The sequence below is a fragment of the Enhydra lutris genome, unplaced genomic scaffold (assembly GCF_002288905.1).
Source record: "Enhydra lutris kenyoni isolate GAN:26980312 unplaced genomic scaffold, ASM228890v2 scaffoldscaffold78, whole genome shotgun sequence".
NCBI classification, from domain to species: domain Eukaryota; kingdom Metazoa; phylum Chordata; class Mammalia; order Carnivora; family Mustelidae; genus Enhydra; species Enhydra lutris.
The window spans coordinates 1,134,123-1,151,833 of record NW_019154162.1 but is presented as its reverse complement, the minus strand read 5'-3'; the positions used below and the strand labels follow the sequence as shown (position 1 = coordinate 1,151,833).

At 37.7% G+C, this 17,711-nt stretch overlaps 1 protein-coding gene across 3 annotated transcripts in view; it reads right to left on the bottom strand.

Annotated features, from left to right (window-relative positions):
* LOC111160860 (contactin associated protein like 5) overlaps positions 1-17,711 on the bottom strand; it is an 823,942-nt gene that overhangs the window by 143,807 nt on the left and 662,424 nt on the right. For all 3 annotated transcript variants that reach the window (XM_022524243.1, XM_022524244.1, XM_022524245.1), the window contains one exon: positions 4,577-4,733. In XM_022524243.1, the coding sequence (XP_022379951.1) occupies positions 4,577-4,733 (157 nt within the window). The remainder of the gene's footprint in view (positions 1-4,576; positions 4,734-17,711) is intronic.

Genomic DNA, 17,711 nt, shown 5'->3' with positions numbered 1-17,711 from the left:
CAGAACCCCACATCCTATACTGTCTGTCTCTAGCCTGGAGCTATCCCCAGTGTCCTTTGCTATTCTCCGCAGTCTATCGGTCTGAAGTAATGGGATCAGAAAATACCCAACTGGCATGATTTCTTATGTTGAACCATCAGATTGAAGAAAAGTTCCTTTGCAAACAATCACTGACTGTAAAACTGTTACTCATTTCAAGTTTTCTCATTTTATTTTCTTTTTCTTACTGTTTAGTTCTTTGGCTGGATCCGAACCCTCTGGTGACGTCAGCTCAGTAGTATACTTGATTTCCAATGCCTACCTGACACTTCCTTTACTCTAAGAAGTCACACTTCTTGTGTTCATCAAGTTCTTCTTTCCCCTCCATCCACCTCCATCTTCTGAGCTGACTCACTTTCCCTCTCACCCACCCCATAATCATTTTCCTCATTTACTTGGTCTTATTGAAATATATAGCACAAATTTATTCAGTTACAGAGGTTGATTAAAACAGAATAAACTATTGTCAATTGCCAGAGGCTGAGAGGATGGCTAAGCTTCCCCTGAGCAGCCTGATTCAACACAAAGAAACCCAGAGGCTACCATGATGTGATTGGAGAAGCCCTGGGAGAGGTCTCTCTGGCATCCTCACCCACTGTCATAACTCAGAATCTCAACTCGGTGGCTCCTTTCATGGAGTCACCAAGAACATCCTGGGATTCAGCAGAATCCTACTCTGCCCCCTTAGTCACATGACCTTAACTAAGCCACTTATCATGCCAGATCCTCAGTTTCCTTTTCTGGGGAAAAGAGATGGGTGGTGGGATGATGCTATGAGGTGTAGTACATAAAATACCAAGAACACTTTGGTATATGATAGGTGATATTTTTTAGCAACAATACTACCTAGGAGTTGTAATATATCAAACTACTATTTCCTAGATGCTCTACTAGCCCAAATCAGTTTTCTGATCAATTTTACCAAGAGCATATGGTTTCACTTATTTGTAGAACATAAGGAATTGCATGGGGGACATTAGGAGAAGGAAGGGGGAAATGAAGGAGGGGAAATCAGAGGGGGAGAAAAACCATGAGAGACTGTGGACTCTGAGAAACAAACTGAAGGTTTTGGAGGGGAGGGGGGTATTAAGTGAGCCTGGTGGTGGGTATTAAGAAGGGCATGTATTGTATGGAGCACTGGGTGTTATACACAAACAATAAATCTTGGGACACTACATCAGAAACTAATGATGTACTGTATGGTGACTATCATAACATAATAATAATAAAAAATTATCAAGAGCAGAGACTTGAGGGAATTGTACAAGGTAAATATATTTGAGTTTTCTGAGGAGCACATAGAAATAGCAGAGATATTAGCAAGGGCATGCTCGACTGAAACACAAACTTGAAATGTGTGGAATGCCCACTTGACCACGTGCAAGCTAAGAGTGTGCTTGGGAGAATAAAAGAGGAAAAAGACTATTTCACGACTGTGTAAGCTTCTGTACTTTTCCCTTCTACAGCAAATAATAGACTTAAATAGATAGGTAATGAATGCATTTCCACAAGACTCTGCCAGGTGTCCTGGTGGAAAGGATATTCTGTGTTCACAGTCTTGTCACAGACAAAGGGATCTCACTATTAGTTCACATACAAGGAGCTTCTTGATCTGGATTTGGTCTTCTTTCCTGTCTTCCTCTCCTGTAAATTCCCCACATGACGACGGGGCAATAATCACAACAGATTGTTCTGGGGAAGTAGCTATTTCTATATTTCACATTTCCCTGTCTGAGCATATGGAGGTTCCACCTAACTTTACTACACTAACTTCAGCTAACTTTTTCTGGTCCTTCGAAACCTAACTGCCACTTATCCCAGTCCATATCCACCATAGCTCTGGGCATATCTATACTCATCTTTATTACCAAATTCATTACACAGTACATTTATTGCTAACTAACTAATTATTTTTTCTTTCTCACTGTTCTGTGAGTTCCTCAAAGGCAGAAATTGTAATGCCCTTGACCTTCTCTGCACCAAAGACTGCTTGACTGGCAAAGACCATGCATGCAGTAAGCAGATGTTACATGAGTAAATATCAGATGGAATGGTAAGTACAGTTGATCCTATAACAAAGTATTTTTCAGATTCATGTATACCAACCTGTGACTGTCCTGATACAAATGAGTGCAATCCAGAAGAGTTAAATCTCAGCCTCTGCTCCTTCATAAGAATGACACAAGGAACTTCCTGACCTCATCTGACTTTTGCCCTGAGATGTTCAACATGTTATTCGAGTCACAGTGAAGTAGGAATCTTTACAAAAGGAAGTTCAGATCATTTCTCTTGATCCTAGTTATGTGGATTGTTGAACAACATTTATATCTAAAATTAAATGTTGCTACCCCTAATAGAGGTCACTTGCCACAGAAAGTAGAAAATAATAGAGGTTTTCCCCCTGACTGTAAAGGAACTAGAAAGGGTTATGAAATATACAATGACCTCTATGTTGATAGAGGTACGATAGCACCAGAGTTGACAGAAAGGACATTTTGAAACACTCCTCTGAGTACAGCCTAGATGACGAAGTTAAGTCAACATATAAAGGGGTCAGAGCTTAGTAAGATAGTGAGTAGTTCAATGGAGGAAGAGGCTGGAATCTGAGTAAAAGAGATGGCCAGTGGGAAGTCTCAGAGGAGACAGTGTGGAAGCTCATCAGAGTGGTAGCTTATTTTCCACTTTTAAGTAATGTGATGTCATTTTCCTTCACTGCCCCTATTTGCTCAGTAAATTAAGGCTAGCCCTGGTTGGTTGTTCCCTAGGAAAGAAAGGCACTGAGGCAGTGTTCAGTATGGAAAGGGCCACACCACAGGAAATAAAACAATGAGCAAAAATCAAGAATTCAGCCAAAAGGGAGTGAAGATAATTAGGAGAAACACTTCCCCTTCCCTTTATATTCTACTGCCCCATATCAACTTCCCTGATTATACATAATGAAATAAAGTTGTTTCCATTCAGGTCTATACGTATATACATTTCTGATATCAAGCATAGAGAAGGGGATTTAATGAATTCACAAAATGAGTTAATCTAAGCTACTGGTTGCAGATCATTTTGAATATGTTTTCCCAGCAACAAAATCATTTAACTTCTCCACACACATCTCTCAAGTTTGCAGGAGACATTTTGTGATCACCCTTCCTCCTTAAAAGTTTTCTAAATTCATGTATTCAGCTAACTGCCACTGAGTTTCTACTGTAAAAGGAATAGATCTTGAGGAATATAATATTTAAAAAGACATGGTATCCATTCAAAATATGAGTTATATTTTATTGCACTCCTCCATGATGTTATGAGAGAAGGCACTGCAGGGTAAAGTGGGGGTCCGAGGAATGGAGAAGTCCAAACTAAGTCTAGTCAACTTTGTTTGATTTTACCCTTATGAAGATTTTCAGGTTAGAAGAAAGCATCCAGGTATCTTTTCTCAGGGCCCAAGAAGCCCTACAGCATTCTGAAGAGGTGGCCCATTTAGCAGAACACAGGGGAGGCAAGTGTTTGCTCTTTTCCAATTGAACTGAGAGTTTGACTCTACCTTAAACTTCATTCAAAACAGTCCCTGCTGTTATCAATTTAAACAGTGAAAAAGAAGTAGTTAAAAGGAAATCAAGTGGGTTGAGAGCAACTTGACATAGGAATTTTTAATTATAATTGAGCAGAATTTCATGAAGCAAGCAAAATTACAAAACAAAAACTGAAGAATGCCTTAAATTTAGTGAAAACAAAAGCAGGTTTGGAACTGTTCTGTGCCTATTTTCATAATACAGTAAAAAACAGACAGTTCACCTGCAGGACAAATGCAAAGTAGATGTTATGGATTTGAGAACCAAAAACTAAGCCTCATTTTACAAAAGCAACATGATATGGGAGAACAAGAATGACCTGGTCCCTGCCATAACTGAGTTCAAATTCTGGATCTGTCACTTAATACATGTGTACAACCTTGGGAAAATTATTTAACTTCTCTATAAACTGTATTTCTCAATCTTAAGATGCAAAGGTGGGAAAATTATAAGGAATTAATAAATGTTTTTTTGTGATTAAGTAGATGCTCAATAAATATACATTTTCTTTGCTATATTTCTATTCCATGATTAGGTAGGCTGGTGACTGAAACATCATTAGGAAAATGGGAGAATGAAGATATGGTCTGTATAATTGCACATCCTTATCTCCCACACTCTCTCCCAGAACATATAGTCCACACATTATAGAAACATTGGATAAGTCACAAAGCTTAGTGTTACATTTCATTCTTTTGTACAAAATGGAATGTTCAGACTATAAGGAGGTGATGATGTGACAATGTGTTTTATGTTACAAACCTCAGTGATAGTCCTAAAAGTACTACACCTGGCAATTCTCAAAGTTAAAAACAATCAGAAAAGTTAAAAACAAACAGAAACAAACAGAAGCATGGAGTTAGAGACCTAGTTTATATTGAATTTCTCAACATGTCTTTTTCTCTTGGGGGAAAATTTGTGCATCAATTAAAGTGCTTCCCCTACAACTGCAGAAAGATCATAATCCCCATTACCATTCATCCTTGTCAGCATCACAGTTGCAGAAGTGTTGAATGTCCAGGCAACTCTCATCCAGGCCACATTCACACTGTTGAACCCCAGGCGGGGCACCTCCCCAGTAAGGGTGCCTTTCATTGGACCGCCCAATCCACCAGGTAAATGGTGTTCCATCTGAAAGACAAGATAGTTTGCAGAGGGTGTCAGAAGCTTACATGGAAATGTCTTCAAGAATAAATGCACTACTGGGTATTTACCCCAAAGATACCGATGTAGTGAAAAGAAGGATCATATGTACGCCAATATTCATAGCAGCAATGGCCACAGTTGCCAAACTGTGGAAAGAACCAAGATACCCTTCAACTGATGAATGCATAAAGACTATATGGTCCATATATATGATGGCATATTATTCCTCCATCAGAAAGGATGAATACCCAACTTTTGCATCAACATGGATGGGACTGAAGGAGATTATGCTGAGTAAAATAAGTCAAGCAGAGAGAGTCAATTATCATATGGTTTTGTTTACTTGTGGAGCATAAGGGATAACATGGAGGACATCGGGAGATGGAGAGGAGAAGTGAGATGGGGGAAACTGGAGGGGGAGAAAAACCATGAGAGACTGTGGACTCAGAAACAAACTAAGGGTTTTGGGGGTGGGGTTGTGTGAGCCTGGCGGTGGGTATTAAGGAGGGCACATATTACATGGAGCACTGGGTGTGGTGCATAAACAATGAGTTTTGGAACACTGAAAAAAATTAAATTAAATTTCAAAAAAGAATAAATACATATTTACACATATTACATATATATCCTCCCTTTCTCATTTCCTCTCTTCTTCCTTCCTTTCTTTCTTTCTCTCCTCCTTCCTCTCTTTCCCTCTCTCATCCTGTATATGGATCTATATGTATCTGTACATATATACAATACTCTCTCTCTCTCTTTCTCTATACACACACACATATATATATATATCCACATATACATCTATATCGATATCCATATCTATAGATATAAACAGATACAGACATAAAAACGCTTTCATGAAAAGTATTCACATAGTAGGACAAGGATCAATCACAATGTTCAGAGGCAGGGTCACAAACTCAAATCAGACAGTTATCCTAGTTGAATAAACTGGGCTAAATTGCAGACCAAATATTTTTAAGATACAGATACAGAAATTAAATTTCATTATAAAACTATTAAAGGAAAAACAACAGCATGAGGGCGAAAACTGACCTGACATTAGTTCTCAGTTTCTGATAGTCTCTGAGGACAAGTGGAGACTACGGTGGAAGAAGAGTGTTGGAACCCTGGATTACCATAGCTTCTAATTTGTTTAAAGAGAAGTTATATATTTCAAATTCAAAGATTTGAAGGAAAAAGAATAAAACCTGTTGATGATCAATACTGCAAGGGCCAAATAATTCCTTCTGAAGGTGTATTTAACCCATACAGAGTTGATATATAAACTGATTTCTGGTTTCTGTAGTTGAGAGAAAACTACTTTAGAGTCTTGTGTTTATCAATTTCTTTCTTCCTTTTGGTTTGTTTGTTTGTTTTGTTCAAAGCTTAGTTTAGTAAAATCTGTTGGAGTTTTCTTTTATGATTGGGAATATTTCAGTATATTAAAATTATTACTCAGAAGATGATAGTGTATCCAAGCAACGGGTTGTAGGGAGAGATGGAGGTGTTATACATCATCAGGCTGCATGGAGTTAGGTCCAGGTCCCTTTGGAAATTGCTGTTTTGTTTCTTTTTGGCATACAACAGGCACTTAACATGCGATTACTAAAAAATGAAAAAAAATGCTTATTAGGGATCATTTTTAATGATGTACCATTTTAAAATGGAACAATGCTTGTCTGATGATGTTACTAGGTTGGAATATTGCCAAGTCAAGATTTAATTGTGCATACAACTCCTGATTTGCAAATACATAATTTACAAATTATTTGTGTATGCACAGATAGCGACAACTTTCTCTGGATTGCTCTCTGTGCTAATATACTTATGAAAGTCACTGAGGCAAGTAGGAAGAGAAATGACAATCTGGAGCTTCCAAGAAACAGTAGGTCAAAAGTTCAGGAAGATACTGTGAAAAGCAAAAGTATCTTAGAGTTGCTGAGCTCGAAGGAGGACAGCTTGAAGGACCATACAAAACCCAAAATAACACACCTGATCCTGCCTAAAATGTTCCAAGCTCCCTTATTATCTTTTAAGCTAGAATTCCAGTTATCAATATTTGTTTACCAGACCCTTCTTTTTAAATACTAATTCTCAATGGTTTAAATCCATTTTCCCTAGTTTCAAGCAGCTATAAATCATGGAACAATAGTTCAAATGAATTGTTTTATTTCTAAATTCTAGCTTAGATAAGCCACTCAAGTGGCCTAGAGAGCTGGTGGGTTTATTTAGGGCATAGGGCACTACTTTTGGGAATGGAGTAAATTTAGGTAGATTTTCCAGGTGTTTGAGTCCAGGGAACACAACGGTAAAACATTTTATATGTGAATATATTTACCAATTTTGGTTCTGGGTCCAAAACATGAGAAGAAATCTCCCCAACTCTACATCCTTCTGGCACCGCCCAGGATTCTTCCCCATAACATTAGTCCAGATCAAATAATAATGTTCAATACCATCATGAATTATTTTTGCTTATGAGCTAAACCAAGGTTGTAATCATACTAATAGCATCATTACTAATGGTATGATTTCCGAACAACCAATTTGTATACAGCTTCTGGTGTCTGTGTTGCTTTCTAGGAATTTTACCAATTCTCATTTGGTATCTTAAGCCTCTAGAAGTTTCACAGCAACTTGAGGCTTTGCTTTGTTTCAAATCCATCACTGTCTTACAAAACTGAGGCTTGGGGTCTCCTCTTCATGTCTAGAAATTAGTATAAAGGTTTTAAGCTATGTTAACTGAATGCATGTCAATGAGTAAGAAGAAAGAAAGGGAAAAGAGGAGAAAAATACATGCACACACACAGATATTTAAAAGCAGGAGAATCATTGCTAAATTTTCCTCTCAGATGTCCCATTTTTATGTTTGTTTTCCTTTGGAGCTTAACAAACAAGGAAGCCAAAGATCAAAAAGGATAGGACTTGCCCTGATTCATGAGTCTAATGATATAGTCAGGAAGGGAATCTACACCTTAGGTTCACATTTCAACCACTGGAGAAATTGGATTTATTTTCTCCTGACCAGGTGTTTAAAAAAAGTAAAGTTTTACAAAGCACAATTATACAGATATAGACATATCTCAATATGCATTCATTCACCAAATATTTACTGAAGATCTATAATATTCCAGGAACTATTCTAGGTACCTGGAATAAATCGGTTTAAGACAAAGCAAACCAACAAAGAAAGAAAACATGTCCCCAAAGCTTGCATTGTAATTATAGGACACAGACAATAATAGTAATTAAATAATTTCTTTTTATTTATTTATTTATTTATTTATTTATTTATTTATTTGAGAGAGAAAGAGAGGGAGATAGAAAGGAGCAGAGAGAGAGGGAGAGAATCTTAAGCAGGCTCCATGCCCATACAGAGTCTGATACAGGGTTTGATCTCACAACCCTATGATCATAACCTGAGCGAAAATCAAGAGTTGGATGCAAAAGTGACTGAGGCACCCAGACACCCCAATAACAATTTTGCATTTAGAAAGAAAGAAGAGGTATGGAAACAATACAGCAGACCAAGGTAAAGTAGACTGCAAGGAAGTGTGGGCTGCAATTTTAGAATGGTCAGGATAGAAATTGATGAAAAAATAATTAAAATTCTGAGAAAAACTTCAGGGCAGGAACAAGTGATTCAATGGCTGGCTATCTGGAGGATAACACAGCAAACAAAGGAAACATTCAGTGTAAAAGATCAGGAAAAGGGGCACCTGGGTGGCTCAGTGGGTTAAGATCAGGAAATGTAGGATCAATGTAAAATAAAGGGATTTCCTAAAATCTATCAGCTGGTTTTCAAACCATTATTTTTAAAATTTTGAGGAAACTCTAACTGGTCTGCTCAATTAAAAAAAAAAAGGAGCAGGAAACAGGCAAAATAGAACATGTATTAAATTAGATTATTGGTTACAAACTAAGAATTCACTCTGATAGTTCCAAGGCAAAGGGTATAATTAAGAAGATATCAGGCTGCCACAGAACCATGACCAGGGAAGAAATGGGCTTTTGGCTAATGGGCTCACCATGTTGCTCACTGGAGCAGAGAGCTAAGGGAACTCTGCCTGGCTCACTAGCCTTGAAAGTCAAATATTGGAGACCTACCCAGCCAAAGATGTCATGCTGCCAGTTCCACAACCACTCCTCTCTAAGGATCAATAGGGTCAATAGGTGCCATCCCCCCAAAGACAGAAGTTACTGCGGCCAATGATCCTAACCTCAGAACAGAAGCTCCATGCAGAGCCTGCTTCCCAGCGCTCACCTCCAGTAAGAGCTGCATAAGAGGTCTGACTAGGGAAGCAGAGGTGACATGCCTGCATCCCAGCTGGAAAGGAGACTGGGCATGTGAATTCTGACTTGCTGGACTCACAAGGCAAATTTTCATTAACACAGAAATGATACCCAAAAGTTATGGGGCAGGTATGAATAAGACAAATGGAGGGACACCTGGGCGGCTCAGTTGGTTAAATGTCTGCCTTCAGCTTCAGTCATGATTCCAGGGTCCTGCATTGGGCTACTTGATCATCAGGGAGCCTGCTTCTCTCTCTTTCTCTCTCTGCCTGTTTGTGCTCTCTCTATCTCTGACAAAATAATAATAATAATAATAAGAAGAAGAAGAAGAAGAAGAAGAATGCAAATGGCTATCCTGTAGGTAAAGACACACTTAGTATCACTTAATGGATCAGAACTCTAAACTGTTGGGGCAGAGGTTATGCACCCCAGAAAAGAAGGTCTGCACAATGCTTTGTGTTTCTGAGGCCTGAAGCTACAGGATTTTAGGGGCCAGACTCTTGTTCAAAGAAGCAGTGTTTTAATGCACTGCCCCTCTTACAGCAGACTTCCACAAGAAAACCTAAGAGAAGAATATGGGATGTGGCCCATATATACAATGGAATATTACTTAGCCATCAGAAAGTATGAATAGCCAACTTTTGCATCAACATGGATGGGACTGGAGGAAATTATGCTGAGTGAAATAACTCAAGCAGAAAAAGTCAATTATCGTGTGATTTCACTTATGTGTGTAATATAAGGAATAGCATGGAGGACATTAGGAGAAGGAAGGGGAAAATGAAGGGGCGGGGAATTGGAGGAGGAGATGAACCATGAGAGACTGAGGACTCCGAGAAACAAACTGAGGGTTTTAGAGGGGAAGGGAGTGGGGGAATGGGTGAACCCAGTGATGAGTATTAAAGAGGGCATGTTATTGTATGGAGCACTGGGTGCTATATGTAAACAATGAATCTTAAAACACTACATCAAAAAATAATGATGTACTGTATGGTGACTAACATAAAACAATTAAAAAAAAATGTGGAAGGACTGGGTCCCCCTGTAGTATGGCACCACCAGGACCTCAACAGTAGACACAGAGGCCTCAGAGAGGTGGTGAGGTCCTCCATATGCAAGATTTAGAAAAAAAAAATCACTGAGAAATTGCATTCATTTACATTACTTCTATGCATTTGGAATTATTATTGTTATGTATCCTCACGTACACAACAAAGTCTAGGAAAATTCATCTCATATATACATATATTTTTTTAAAAGAATCTTCTCAGAATGTTTTTTGTTGAAACACTTTTTCTTTTTTTTTTTTTAAGATTTCATTTATTTATTTGACAGGGAGAGATCACAAGCAGGCAGAAACAGACAGAGAGAGAGGGGAAGCAGGCTCCCTGCTGAGCAGAGAGCCCAATGCAGGGCTCAATCCCAGGACCCTGAGATCATGATCTGAGCCAAAGGCAGAGGCTTAACCCACTGAGCCACCCAGGCGCCCTCATCATATATATATTGAACAAAAAAACCCTCCTAAGAAAGTTAATGGCTTAGAGTGAATGACCTCAGTGTGTGGCAGTATGTAACCACAAAAGGTGCTTTTTGTTAACATCAAATAGAATATCACCAGACCAAGATCAGTCATTTGTCATGAGGCTTATAAAGGTGACAACAGGAAACATTACTGAGCATGTGCTAAGTTACAGGCAGTATTCTGATGTGCTCTACACATATCAACCCATTTCATCATCACTGCTATCCTAGGAGGTGGGTTAATTACCCTTCACTTCACAGGTGAAGGGAGTGAGGCAGAGAAGGTTTAAAATACCCTCTTGGGGCCATACAATTAGAAAGTTCAGAGTCAGAACCTGAATCCAAGTATTCTTGCCCAAGAGTCCATGGGTTTAATCCCTATGTTATGCCACCGTGCTCTGACATGTGGGGAAATAATACATAGTTAAAAAATCTGGGGCACCTGGGTGGCTCAGTGGGTTAAGCCTCTGCCTTCGGCTCAGGTCATGATCTCAGGGTCCTGGGATTGAGCCCCGCATTGGGCTCTCTGCTCAGCAGTGAGCCTGCTTCCTCCTCTCTCTGCCTGCCTCTCTGCATCCTTGTGATCTCTCTCTCTCTCTCTGTCAAATAAATAAAATCTTAAAAAAAAAAAAATCTAGGGTCCCCAAATCCCAAAAAGACTAAATAAAAAAAGAAACAAAACAAAACACAAAACTTGGGCCTTTCAACAAAATACATACGGGTAGATTTAAGTGATAGCTAAGAAAATTGCAAGTCATAGGTAATCTCTCACAATCACTAAAATAAAGACAACACATTCCTAAATATATCTAACTACTACTCACTCATACACACTAATAATGCCACAGCAGAATCTAATGTTAGCATTGCTTGCTAGAACTTCCCAGGATGACCCCACCAGGAATTTCTGTAAGACAGCCACAACTATACCTGGTTTTGCTAAAGACTGCACACATACTAAGAAGCACAATTTATGCCCTGTAGCTGGACTGCCTTTCAAAAGCTCTGCACCCTTCTGAGTTTCTCAGTTTTCTTTTATACTTTTTTTTTTTTTTACATCCATTTCTTAGAACTGGGATTGTTCCCCAAGTTGTAAACTGGCTAGGCAGTTTGATAAATAAGTTAAAATAGAACATCGTGCAGATCACCATGTAACTTACTTGACATATTGGACCATGCAGGGTACATAGACTTAGATTTGTCCATACCTTCTTGAGGATACTTAGAGTCACAGGAGCTTCATGTTCGTCAATCTCAATGGGATGTAAAGTATACACAGACATTTCTACATGAGCCCAAGGATAGAGACAAGCTTTAGAGTCTTGGACTTCATCCCTGCCCTGTCTTCCTTTTTTTAATTAGGGAAGGAATGAAGTCCAAGACTCTAAAGCTTGTCTCTATCCTTGGGCTCATGTAGAAATGTCTGTGTGTACTTTACATCGCATTGAGATTGATGAACACAAAGCTCCTATTACTCTAATTATCCTCAAGAAGGTATTGCAACATAAACTTGGAAAATAATTCTCACAATTGAGTCAAAAGAAGGTGGAAATGAACTGCATATTGTATATTATAGAATGTTTTATAAAGGGAATTTCAGTTTGGAGAGGTAGTGTGTGTGTGTGTGTGTGTGTGTGTGTGTGTGTGTGTGAGAGAGAGAGAGAGAGAGACACACACACACACACACAGATTGAAAGGCAGAAAGTGACATAAGAGGATTCAGTTGAAGAAAAATCCTTATCCTCACTTTTGACCTCAGAAATTAAGCCCATATCAATTCCTTTACAAATAGCATCAGAAAAATATATTTGAATTTAAAGCATTATAGAAGGTGAAACTATGAGTTTTGATAATTAGTGCATAAGTAAAGGTTTCCTCCAGTGAGACATTTTGTATGATATACACAGAGACAGAGCTCAAGGAGAGAAAAATCAGAATAAGTTTTAAAGAACACCTAAGCAGAAAACCAAGCTGTACATGTTTAAGTTCACATTATGATTTTCCTAATGTCAGAAATTTAAAACAGATCATGAGGCAGGTTACCTGCACCCTTTTATGGCTTAATTACTGAGTTTTTGAACAGAATTCAAATTGGAGATCCTTCTTTAATCTTGCAATTGCTTAAATTAAAGCCTTGGTAACTGAGAACACAATAAGCACAATAGCTTCCCAGTGATAACTACTGACACAGCCAAGAGAATTTGGCGGTTGCCACCACTAGAAACAGTCCAAACACAATTCCAAACAAACTCAGCATGAAGCTGGAAAGTTCTGTAAATATATAGAGACAATGCTACCATGTTGAACTGTTGTCACTGTTTTTATTTTTTTTTCCTCATTTTATTTCTAAGTTTACAAGTAGTATGCTCATAGCCACAAATTCTGGTAAGCTCATTGTGCCAACAGAAAGACTTCTAGTGTTCATTTCTTTTACAGCTTCAAAAATGTCCACACTGATCAGTAAACGTATGTTATAGTGGTTTCATGGTAAACATCTCTGTCTCCTTGATGTTAGATTTGCTCTTGCTACATTGGCCCATTGAATGTGGAGAGAAATGGCCGTGTGTCCATTCAGAGTCTACACCTTGAGTTATGGATGTTTCCACTTACCCCTGAGGATCTTCTCTGACATAACCGTGAGAACATGTCAAGGGAGTAACAGCCTGTCCAGCTTGGACCTCAGGATGAGACACATGAAGCACAGGTGTCACTTCTGATGCACAGACGTGTGAACTGAGAATAAGCACTGAGTGCTGTATTCCAGTGAGCTTTGGCACCTGGCTGGATAACACTATTGTGACGATAACTGATAATACAAATTAGATGACAACCACATAAACATATTCTGTAGGGCTTATAAAGGACTAAATAGAAACATCAATGGCTCTGCTTTCAAAGGATTTACAATTCAGTTAGAAACATAAAAAAAGAGAAATATAGGTGGACGAGGAAAATATAAAGAAGCATCAATTCTCTTTTGGCCCAAGTAATTGTCTATCTTCTGGCCCAAATACGTAAACAATTGTAGCAGGCACTTGAGTGGTTGCTCTGGGAGTCATTCCTAGTCCTCTTCTGCAGTTGCCTTTCTTGCCTTTCCACATATGCTTAGTTGAGCCCAGTCTGGGTTCATTCTGAGCCTTTCTTAACTCAGGGACCATTATTTAAAGTGGAACCTTGACTCTCCCACCTACCTTTGTTCCCTTCAGCTATGGTGCTTAGGTCTTCCTACATTTCAGATAACAGTTTTCTCCAATGGTAATAGTCCCCATTCATCCTTCCTAGGCTCAATGCCTCACACCCATGCATTTGGTTAGAAATTGTGCATAAGACTCTGGAGGAATCATACAAGTGTCTGATCACTAGACTGTCACCTGGCACAGCTTCCACTAATAGAATAACATAAGAGTTAAAAAAAAAAAAAATATATATATATATATAAATTAAATATATATAAATATATATACACATGCATACATATATGTATATAAAATAGATACATATCTCATACATATATCTATGATTTATAAAATAATGTAATTAAATACAATGTGTATATATATGCATTAGTGTGTGTCTATTAGTGTGTATATATATAGCATATATATTAGTGTGACATGTGTGTGTATACATACATACATACATAATCCCCTCAATTATTTCTTTTTTCTACGCCATATGAAGATCATGGTGTGTATCCCAGTGATATAATTTTAACAGACTATCACTACCCCAAAGGAGCTCATAACATTTAGGGGAAGAAGGACTTATACACAGCTGGGAGAAATGAAAGTTAGAATGAGATTAGGGCCAAAATAGAGCAGTTAATAAAAGGCTAGGGAAGCCCAGAATAAGAAACTATAAATTTTGTCTCAGGAGTCCTGAGAAAGGTTCCATGGAAATGGTTTAATTTCATGGAAATCGTGACATTTGATTAGAGGCTTGGCATTGAGGGGGATGGTGCCACTGGGAAGAGTCCATGCAGGTATGAGACACTAAAGGGGACCCAAAATTCACTACAGCATCCATAGAGGAAGCAACTGTCTGAAGTAATAAGACTTCAGCATATACTAAAGATAAGCTATTTCACTGACTGTAGTTGAGCATGTGGGCTTGAAAAATAAGAGGGAGAGAAAGAATCCACCCAAGTTGAAAGGACAAATAATTACAGGTGATTGCACCAAAATAGTTCCTTGTATGATCAAAATACAAATCATCAAACACTGGTTTAGGAAAGAAGACTCTGACCATCAAACAAAGCATTTTATGTAATCTTTCTAAGTAGAATATCATTTCTGAGGAAACATTTAGTTAGGAAGAAAAACAACCTCATCCATATCAGAAAATAATGGTAGACATTCATCAAAGTCAATCTTGGTCTTACCACTTGCTGGTCAGGATCATTAAATCAGACCATATGTCTAATAGTGTGATTAAGAGCTACTCAGTGACATTAGGAATTAAGATTTTTATAACGTTGTTCAATGGTCTCTTCTCCCTGCCTATTTAATTGAAGTGAGCACAAAAGGGAGGGGTAGAAAAGATTAATGATACTGTCCTCTTAAAACAAATGATAAAAATCACTTTGATGGGGTTATTTAAAGCAAGACTAGACAAATCTCTCTAGAATGGGTCACAGGAATTCTTCCTCATTAGGCAAAGAGATAGACAAAATGAATAACTTAAATAATTCTATTTACACTGTTTACATTTCATGAGAGAATATAATAATACTTTGCATTAGGCAGTATATTTCATTTTAAGAGCTGTAAGAGGATTTGCAAGGTTCAATGACTTGCTCCAAATCACAAGGTAACTGAGGGCAGACCTGGGCTCATGGCTCTGGGTCTTTAAGACCCACCACTGCAGGGCTCATATTTGGAACACTTACCTTCACAAAAACTCACAGACCTTTTTACTTTTTAATGTGCCAAAAACATATGTAGATATGACCCGTGTAGGGGAAAATAACCAACTATGATAAATATGTGGGAACCATTAATAAAATAAGATCTTTGGTTTAAGACACCATTTCTCTGATAGGATAAACTTGAAAGTAGTAATTTCAGATGCTGGGTGAGAAGGATAGTGGAGGATTTCCCTGTCCATATCAAACCATAATGTGAGAAGAAAGAAATTGTCATTGTGTGAAGCCCCAGAGACCTGGAGTAATGTATTTATTACCAAGGCATAGGTTAACCTATACCGATTAATATAGTAAAAATAATAATAATAATAATAATAATAATAATGGATAAGAAACAGAGTTAGAAAAGTAAAACACCTAATGTCTATACACAGTCATAGAAAGAGAGAATTGCAAAAATCTGGGGACTAAAGCTAATGCACCTATTTAATACTAGCAATCCTAATTTAAAACATCCAGGTTTTATTGAGCATTTAAAATATTTCAGGCAGTTTTATGCACTTTTTATAACCTAGTTTATTCAATCTCCACAACAACTCTATGAGGTAAATTATTCTATCCCATTTTACAGATGAAGAAACAAAGGCATTACCTGGAGGAGACATTATACATCCAAGGTAACTCAGCAAATGACAGCTCCTGGCCAAAGCCACAGAGACTTATTATAGGTGATTGCAACAGACTCAAAGGTAAAATCCTTTACAATAGGCCTCCCCTAATGTTCTATTCCCTAAAATTTATTCTAATAACAGAAAATTAGGATATTTAAAGTGTATATTAGATGATTGATCTCTCCTCTTAAAATCCTTCCATATTATCCCACTATAAGAATAAAATCCAAACTCCTTACCATGGCCCCCAAGACCACATGTGTCTGGTTCCCACAGACTTTTCAGCTTGATTTTTTTGGCACTCCAGCCTGTTCCAACCGCACCAACCTTACCATGGACCCTCACATGGGCCCTTATGTTTGCTCTTCCCTGCCCAAATCAGTCTTCTCATGAATTTTTACAGTGGTTCTTTGTGTTGTATCACTGGATTCTGAAATTAAATCCCACCTCTTCCCTACTGACCCTATTTAACATGCTCCAAAATCACTCAATTATTTTCTTAGGAGTAGTTACCACTTTCTGAAACTATACTTCTGTTTCTTTTGTTGGTTTGTTTAACATGTTCTTCATATGTCAACCCCCATTTGAATTAAAGCAAGGGCTTTTAACTCTCATTCTATGACTATATCCCCAGAATGTAGAATGTGCCTGATTGGGGCCAAGAACCAAATACATATTTGTTGAATAAACAAGTGATTAAATAGCAAGAAAAATAAACATCAGTCTGGAAATGCTTTGCACAGATTACATTAAAAATAATTTACCCCTGGGGCTAATAGTACATTATATGTTAATAAAAAATAATAATTTTACAAAAATATATTATTATAGAAGTTCATACAGTTACAATATAGGTATATTCATCTTTGGTATTCTGTACCATCATTGCAGACATCAAGTATTTTTGTCATTTCAGTGATAAATTCTATGAATGAAGCCTTTGAGTAAGAGTTTCCTATAAATGTGGCATAGAATGAAATAGCCACACACAACAGTGTTGGCACACCTGTTCATTTGTGAGCTTAATAAAATGGCATAAGACACCTACAATGGACAAGATACTTGACTGGATGGAATACAAGCCACAAAAAAGATATGAGTCCTGCCATTACATGGTAGATGGTAGATGAGGTAGAAACAACATGGTAGATGAGGATGAAAAAAAGGTGAAAATAATCTTTAGTGCAACTTGGGATGAAATAAATTTGAAGTAGAATGTTAAGCAACATGTGGAGTGTCAAGAGGAAAAAACAAACAAACAAAAATAAAACGGGCTAGTATTTAGTGGAAAGCATGGTTCTAGGGGAAAACTCTGAGGTCATTCTTGTTTCAAATACATCTGCCATTATGGCTTTCCAATCAATGAAATCAAATGGTATCACTGCACATTAGTCTTCAAAACAAGGTTTACATAACTTATTTCATTCAATGCCCACCCTCCCCATTTCTGTGAAGATTTTTATTCTCATTTCACAAATAAACTGAAGGTAATAAAAGATTAGTAATTTTACCAAGATCACATGGTTAGGAAGATGTGAATTTAGATCTTAAGGCTCCAAATTCAAATACTATTTTTATTATATCTAATGAAACCCAGTCCTATAATGATAG